Below are 8,826 nucleotides of genomic sequence, written 5' to 3' on the forward strand. Positions count from 1 at the left end.
AGACCAGTGGCCAAGCTCCACAGCAGCACACTGGAGCCTGTATGCCCTGTGGTGCCCTGGAAACCCAGCAGAGTCACCGGGACAGACCCCACACTTGGGAGAAAAGAAAGGGGAAAATATTCCTCCTTATTCTTGCCTAAAACCAACAGGAGCCAAAGAGTTCACAGAAATAAAAGACTCTGTAAGTGTCCTAAGCCCATGTTTTTGTTCACTTTTTAACTAGTACAGGGGTAACTCACCTAGGCCTGCCACCTTCTTTACTGCATGCAACAGTAGTCACTGCTTTGAGGGGTTTTGGGGAGGGGGTAAAGAGGGAGGCAGTGGAGAGTAAATATACTTTCAATGTTTTTCCTGAAGAAACTGTAGAACAGTAGGGAGTGGGGTATTTCTCTGAGGACTAACTACTTTGGAAGGAAAAAAATAAAGCATTCTGCATTATGAATTTTTACATAGAGTAACTAAATATTTTAGCTGTAAGTATAAAGCCTTAATTCCCTAAAATAATCCCTGAAAGAGAAGCAACTGGAAAATTTATATATGTAAGTATTCTAGTTTCAAAAACTAACGGTGAATACTATGGAATAATCTAGAAGCAGCACATATCCCTTACAGGGGGCACTATCATTGTCAACAAACAAACGCCCTCCACACTCTGCAAGGAAAGATTTTGATCTGATTTGCTGTGGGCTTTTTTAGATTTACTACAGCCGTAATAACCCTGAAAGACTGGGGTGTGACCTGCTTGGTCACTGATCTCTACAGTAATTTTAAGAAGCAAGCCTAAGGCTCTGCACCTACAAAATGCTCAGGCTGAAGGAGCTGACTTCCTGGTCTTCTGACCCAGATGGTTCTGATTTTTATTTTTATTTTATTTTATTTATTTATTTATTTATTTTGGTACCAGAGATCAAACTTGGGACCTTGCACTTGCGAGACAGACACTGGAACCACTGAGCTAAGTCCCTGGCCCAAGGTTCTGATTTTTAAAGCAAAACAAATTACACACAATTCCTAGAGCAAATTTCAGTGTTATGAACAAGCATTCAAACAATTTTCTCCAGCTACTTAAAGTCTTCCGAAATACACAAACATATACAAATAATGTGCCAAAATAATGAAACAGAAAATGGTTAAAAGATAAATTTTCTGGAGCTGGGGATGTAGGCCATAGGTTCAATCCTCAGCAGCAAAAAAGAAAGATGAATTTCCTTTCCCTTCCTGATCTCAGAATCTTATAAGTCACTGTCAGTCTCCCATCTCCAATTTTAATATCAGCTGTGTTCAAGTCTTTGCATGACTTAAAACAGGAAAAGGTCTTACAAAATACAGTACTAATTAAACAAAAAAGATAAAGACAACAAAATGTCATCTATCTCCATACGGCTCTTAAACTTTAACATCTTTACTGTGGTAAAATATACACAAAAACTTAAAGTTAAGTCATCTTACCAGAATTTCATGTTGTGCTTTTAGGGTTTTGATAACACATTCAAGGATCTTTCTGGGATATTGCTCACGTTTTGTTGCTATATCTACTATGATTTCATCAAATTGATCTTCAAGTACTTTGATGTCAGAATCTATTTCAAAAAAAAAGGTAAAACTCATTGTATTTGTATGGAAATAGGATATCCATAAACTAAATTTAGAAAACATGAAATAAAGAAAACAAATATGGCAAATTAATAGATGTCCTTACTTTGATGATTAATTCATTTACTCACTGAAAAATCAATTATTGAGCACCTATGGGAAGTCAAGTCTAAAACAGAGAAATACAAAGATGATCCCAAAAAACAGGTAATTGCAACTCAATAAATGCGCTAGAGGTCAAAACAAAATGTTATCAGGAGACAAGCAATGGAACTACATAATCCTAGGGAATTTAAGACTTTAAAAAAGAAGTAAAGTTTGAGCTTCAAACATAAATGTAAATCCACTGGGGGAAAATGGTCAGAAAAAAATTATAGGGAGAAGTCTTTTAGGCAGAGTAAATATTATTTGTACGATCACAGAATATTTAGGAAACAGGAAAGTTTTAAATGGCTGTAGGACAACCTAAAGGAAAAAGGGATAAAAATATTTACATAAGAACTAGACCGTAAAAGGCATTTTGTATCAGAGACACTAACAAGTTTTAGTTTTATTATGTGCCAAATCAAAGCTAGAGCAGTAGCAGTGAGTGAAGTGGCTAGATCTGAAACAGAACTCAACTGGATAGATGGTAGGAAAAGATGAAAGACATGGTGACTTTAGAGTTTCTTTCATTTAGCTAAAATCAGATGTTTTGCTATGTTTTAGCACAGTCATGATGGGGCCGTAATTCATGTCTCGCTGCCAGGAGCCTTGAACCACTGGTGGTACATGCATGACTGTCCGCCGGGTGGATTTTATTAATTTTATTAGTAAAAAGACTGATAAAAGTGATTAGAGTCATTTGTATCATCAGTGGTACAAGCCGCCTGATTAAAATTATGATTCTCAAACTTTAGCAAACAAATAATCACCTAGGAAGTATGAGGAGTACATAAATTTGATTTAGCAGGTCTAGGGTGGGGCACAGAAATGAAATAGGCCAAATGAAATGAATGCAGGTGATTCACTCAATCTTATTTTAAAAATCTTTTTAAAGACAGGCTGGGTAAGGCTGGGGATTTAGCTCAGTGGTTCCGGTGCCTGCCTTGCAAGCACAAGGTCCTGACTTCGATCCCCAGTACCAGAAAAAAAAAGACAGGCCGGGGATTTAGCTCAGTGGCAGCGCCACCTGCCTCACAAGCACAAGGTCCCAAGTTCTATCCCTGGTACCAAAAAACAGAGAAGTCTGAAATCTGAAACACTTTTTGAAATATTTTGAGAAACTGCTGATATGACCAGCATATACATATATAGCAAGAAAGATTAATGAAGTATGTCAGGTATAGTCTTTCAATCATATAACAAATATTCTTTGAACCCAATTAAACTACTTCTTTTGCAGGTATTATGAGACAATCATTTCTTACTTTTAATACTCATTTAAATAAGCAACTCTAAATTTTAATATATCCATTAAAAAATTAGATCACTAGCCTGAAAAGAATAATGTACTATTTTACAACAATTTTTTAAAATCTCCCTTCTGAATCTTCTATATAAGAAAATAGTTTCTTAGCAACACCTAAGGATAATTCTGCAAAACTGAAATGTATAAACAAACATTGAGCAAAAAATTATTCATTAATTTAGTGAATATTTAATGGGGGCTGGGTCAGGGATTTAGCTCAGTGGCACTGCACCTGCCTCACAAGTGCAAGGTCCTGAGTTCAATCCCTGGTACCAAAAAAAAAGAGTGCCTATTATATGCCAAGCTGAGCTGAGAACAGTGATGAGAAAAACAGATATATTCCCGGCTTTCAAAGGACTCACATTTTAAATCTTAAATTTGCCTGACAAGTCTATAATCAGATCGTTTCAGGGTAGTTACAGGCCAAAGAAGAGGTTGGTTTCATTCATATATTAATTCATTTGTTCATTCTTGTCCGTTCATTCCTTCACTCATTTAGACAATGACTTCATGTCCCAGGGAATCTCAGTAAACAGGACAGAAAACTTCTGCCTTGTGAAGTTTACCGCCTGTGTACTAAATCAGCAACAAATTCTATTTTCAAATATCTCTTGGATCTCTTTCTGTTCCACTGTCTCAGCGCAAGTCTTCACTGTATTTGCTGCAATACTACAATAAACTCCCTAACGTCTGGCCGCCTTGAATTTTTCCCTTCTCCAGCCCATCCTTCGCACAGCCAGCAGTCAGCTTCCTCAAACATAAACCTTTTCATGTAATTCTGCTTCAAAACCCTTCCCAGATACCCAAGATGTCCTGTCTACAGGATGAAGTACAAATCCCTCAGCCACTTCACAATCTGGCCTCAATTTATCTCTCTGGCCACACCTACCATCAGTTTTCCCAATTCACTTCTGACATTTTTGAAACTCATCACTTCTTTGTGTCTTTGCACTGCTGTTTTCTTCCTTTCAAACATCCTTCCTAAATCTTTTTTTTCTAGCACACTTCCATTTATTAAATGCACTTAACTTAAGCTATCTTTAGGTCTTTTCCCACTTTCCAAAGAGTAGAGAGATTCCTTGATCACTTCTTCCCATGAATAAGTTCCTAAATAGGAAGGGCCACATGTTTCCACCTATTTCCCAGCATCTGGCATAGGACCTTTCATCTAACAGTAACCATGGAAAAAAGTAGAAGTACACTGCAGTACTCTCAATTATTTCTCTTCATTGTCATAGGGGAAAGGGAAAAAGTACAGCAACTAACCTATTAGTGTTTCCAATAAATCAGTAGCCTCTTTCTCTAGGCTATTAACCTATTGAAAACCTCATCTCTTAATCTATAAATCAATGAATTATGTTACTATAAGAAGTCTGGAACTGAGCAATAAGGCAATTTCAAAGCAAGTTCATAAAACAGGAGTCAGATAAAGACACAACGAAAAGTTGTATAGCCTGAAAGTATTCCTAGCTAATTTTGTTATACTCTCTCCTACTAATTAGAAATTATTCTGTTAATATTTGGCAAAACTAATTAGTTTTGATATGTAAACCATAGAGTGAATTTTGGTGACTTCAAAGGGACAAATATAACAATTCCAAAGATTGGACAGTAACATCTTCTGGGCCAAGTAGGGTTGCTTGGTGGTGTTGGAATCAGCTCAAGGGCATAACTGGTTAATCTGAACATAAAGCACTTATATCTGGGAATGCTGGTCAGATATGAGGAATATCACCATCCATGGCTTTCTTATCAAGGTAGCCCTTCTCTAGACACTGCTGCATGACCACTGGAGAATTCTGCCTCTTTCCACACCAATCCATCACTCTCTTTCTTCTAAATTTTTTCCTTTCTACACTGGTCAATCTCTTTTTACTAAAGCTTTGATTTCTTTAGCTATGTCAATGCCATTAGTTAGTGTACAATCAATCTTCTTTGGCCCAAGAAAATATTCTGTCTTTTTAAGAAGACTGACAGATATTTCATCTGATCCTTTGCATGGTACTTGTATGCTTTAACTTCACACTTCAAAAAGTACCTCACTATTCACTCTAGGGATAACTTGCAAAACTATAACTTGCTTTAGAAAGAATGACTGGAATTTTCTGGAACTGTTTCTTCATCTAAAGATACACAGTTCTACAGTATTTCCCGCTGAATTACTGACAAAGGTAACTTTCAGAATTAAACAAATCTAAGTCCTGCTTAAAATGCCAGATTGCATATATATCAAGGCACCTACTGTGTTTCTCTCAGATTGTGATTTTAATAGTGCTCTGTATGTTAACTTTTTATTCCTCCAATAAAGAATTTTTTAAACAAGTGGTACTAAAAATGGGGATTAAAAGCAGCATTCAAAATAAAATTACCTACAAAAAGTAACTCAGAAATTGATGATGAAGGAAAAGGTTAAGTCACATACCCATAACATAGTTGTCTGAAGCTTCCTGCCAAGCTTGCCCATTAATGCTGACGTTCTCCTGCACAGCTGATTCAAAAGTCTGCAATGAGTCACAGTAGTCAAGTCACTACAAACAATTTGAAATAGTGAATTCAAGTGTTTTGACAAGATAACAATTTCAAACTTGTGAGAGATATAAAGAAGCATAGCCGACTTAGCCTAGTAGTAAATTTATTCCTTTCAATGAAGATTTTATTTCATTTGTTTTTTTGTTTTGTTTCTTGGTACTGGGGATCGAACTTGGGACCTTCTGCTTGCAAGGCAGATGGTGAAACCACTGAGCTAAATCCCTGGCCCTAAAATTTCATTTCAATCACTGATTCTAGCTATATTTTAGTTGATAGCCATTACACTTACCCATGAGGAAGTTTGATGTACAAATTTAAAATATTCTTGTAAAAAATGAATTTCATAAATGAAAGAAAAATAAAACCTAACAAATTTGGGTTCAGTTGAATCTCAGGAGCACAAATGGTTTATATACTACTGAAGGACTGTCAGCTTTAACAAGTGGAAAGATACATGCTTAAAATAAAGAAAAATTTATTTCTATTTTATAAAGGACTATATTTTTTTTAGAGATGTACAATGAAATATGTACACATGCAATGACCTGAAATGTGCTTTAAAATAGCAAGGGCAACAAATTTTGACAATTAGTCAATTTGGTTATGGACATATGGATATCTTCTGTACTAATCTATTTTTGGAAAATCAAAAATGTTCATAATATATTACAAAATAAAGAACTAAAGGAATTTGGTAATATCATGAAATTTTCAAATATGGATTCCTTACTATCCAACAATTTCAGTTATAGGAATGTATCCTATTTTATTCTCATAAAAACATGCAGAGGATGGATTCTATGGAAGGAAGCACATTTAAGCAGTTTCAAATAATGAAAAATTGAGGAAAAAATAAAATCCAAACTAAAAAAAATCCATATCATGTGGTATTTAAAAAGAATGAATAACTATACAAAACACTGACAAGTCATAGTCAAAGACATTTATTTGGTTTTTAAAAAAATGCAAGTCGGGCCGGGGATTTAGCTCAGTGGTTTCGCCACCTGCTGCGCAAGCTCAAGGACCCGAGTTCGATCCCTGGTAGCAAAAAATAAATAAATAAATAATGCAAGTCATACCAATCAGCATGACACTATTAACGAAAATAAATAGGCAAAGATAGAGAGTGGTAAGAAGGAATAGAAAGTTTGCTTGGTGGGCAACAAGTCTCCAAACTAGTAACTTATCTTTAGGAAGCTTGGAAGAAGGGTGAGGAAGGGAAATTCAAAGACAACTTCTGCTTTATACTATCATTTAAATTTTTAAGATGAGTATGTATTTTGTTCCACTTGTATTTTTTTTTTTTTGGTACCGGGGATCGAACTCCAGTCCTTGAGCTTGCACAGCAGGTGGCGAAACCACTGAGCTAAATCCCTGGCCCTCCATTTGTATTATTAAAAATAAGCATAAATCAAATGAGTGACATTATGACTTAAAGTACACTTATTCTTTATCCTTTATATTCTATACTTAAATGATTTAAAATAAACTATGTACTGTATGTATGCATGCACTTCCAAGGATTATCTTACAATACAAATTGGTAATATTCATTACACAGTCCTACCAGTACTCTTTCTTAAAATATATGCTACAACATTATACAGGTTTTTTTTGGTTTTTTGTTTTTGGTACCGGGGATCGAACTCGGGTCATTGAGCTTGCACAGCAGGCAGCGAAACGACTGAGCTAAATCCCCAGCCCTCATTATACAGTTTTTGATAAAGATACATCAACATAATTAAAGTCTAAAACAGAACACAAGTGAATTTCCTTGATATTTAGTCTAAGTCTTCAGATCTTTATCTTCTGATTCACTTTAGGGTCTCATTAAATAGGATACAATGGTTGAGCCATACTCTTTTTCTGTAATTTTATGTCTTAAGTACTTTAACGGTACCTAGAATCCAACAAACCCTAATATTGCAGCCTTCTCCCAAAAAAGCTACTAAAAATGTCCAGAGGCACATCTCTACTCTTGCTTTGCTTGCAAGGAGGGAACGACACAGGAGTCGCTGTATTCAAAATTAGAGTACAGAATTACAACCCAAAGAGTGTTTTTTCATTCTTCTTCCACTTAGCCTCTATTTTTTCACTCTTTGCACTGATCATTCACATTCACAACCAAGATGCATTATAAGCTTTTAAACATTCCCCCCTACATATTGTGTGCTTCCTTATGAATCCCTCAGTTTCCTGTGTCTTTCCCCTCAAAACTATCACCTTCAAAATATTTGAGAAAAGAAGAGGAAATGTTTTATAAAGGTCAACATGTGATCTTAGGTAGTGAAGTTTATAACAAGACAGCTTTTTCACTTATTTTAGATTTGTAAGGAAAATATTTTCACTCTACTTGTAAGAGTCTAAAACAGACCAAGGGAAAGACCAAAAGCTGATGAATGATTTGACTTCCAGGATTTTACTCTTTCCACGAGAATTTGTCATAAAGTCTACATGCCCACGCTGTCCAACACAGCAGCCACTAGCCACTCCCTAGGTAATGAAGGTTTAAACTACGGCCTCACCCGAAAGGAGATGTGCCATAACTGTGACATCAGGTTTGAAAACCTTAGTACGAAAAAGGAATGTAAAAATAGGTCATTCGTTTATGTATTATTCTATATGTTAAAATGATATACTGGATATACAGGGTTAAACTATTTTATTTCAAAAAATGCTAATTTCGCCTCTCTAGCTTTTAACATTACACCCGCAGCACTGGTCTAAGTCACTGGGCGCACACAGCGAGCGTGAACACCTGCTTCGTCCTTCCACTCGCGATTCTCAGCTGCTTCGTCAACAGCCAGGAACACCGTTAACTCTGCCAAGGCCTGGCATAGTCTAACTGAGCCCTGAGTCTCGGGCTGTGGGGTAAGGGAGGTGATAAAGGTGCGGCTCGGTCCATACCCACTGCAAATCTCGCAGCGCGGCCTCCTGAATCTCCTCTGGCAACGCGTCTCCGAGGTTTTGCACGAAGCGGCCGCACAGTTCTAGAATTTCCGTCACGGCCCGCTTCGAGGTACAGCGCACTCGGAAGTCCTCTCGGGGAGTGGTGGGGACGGAGGCCTGGCTGGCTGTCGCTGTTGCTAACGCTTCGTCCAGCGGAGGGGCGATGACAACTGGCTCAGGAGACCCCGCCATTTTTCCCATTTGAACTGGGGGCGGGGACTCTGGGAGCGGAAGGGCGTGTTCTCGCTGGTGCAACAGCACACTTCCGGTCGGAAACGGCGGGCATTGCCACAGAAGAGTTCCGG

The 8,826-nt window shown here is 37.1% G+C and overlaps 1 protein-coding gene across 11 annotated transcripts in view; it reads right to left on the reverse strand.

Annotated features, from left to right (window-relative positions):
* Positions 1-8,818, reverse strand: part of Nsl1 (NSL1 component of MIS12 kinetochore complex) — a 47,797-nt gene extending 38,979 nt beyond the window's left edge. For 4 of the 11 annotated variants that reach the window (XM_087181867.1, XM_087181868.1, XM_087181866.1 and 1 more), the window contains exons 1-3: positions 8,480-8,761; positions 5,466-5,544; positions 1,450-1,580 (exon numbers count right to left, since the gene is read on the reverse strand). In XM_087181867.1, the coding sequence (XP_087037993.1) occupies positions 1,450-1,580; positions 5,466-5,544; positions 8,480-8,722 (453 nt within the window). In that variant the 5' untranslated portion in view covers positions 8,723-8,761. Of the gene's footprint in view, positions 1-1,449; positions 1,581-5,465; positions 5,545-8,479 lie in introns of all 11 variants that reach the window. The other 7 variants (XM_087181873.1, XM_087181875.1, XM_087181874.1 and 4 more) reach the window with 3 other exon arrangements.
* Positions 8,819-8,826: the final 8 nt, after the last annotated feature.

The sequence above is a fragment of the Heterocephalus glaber genome, unplaced genomic scaffold (assembly GCF_053883595.1).
Source record: "Heterocephalus glaber isolate CG9 unplaced genomic scaffold, H.glaber_assembly_v1.0 deba00001472, whole genome shotgun sequence".
Lineage (NCBI taxonomy): Eukaryota > Metazoa > Chordata > Mammalia > Rodentia > Bathyergidae > Heterocephalus > Heterocephalus glaber.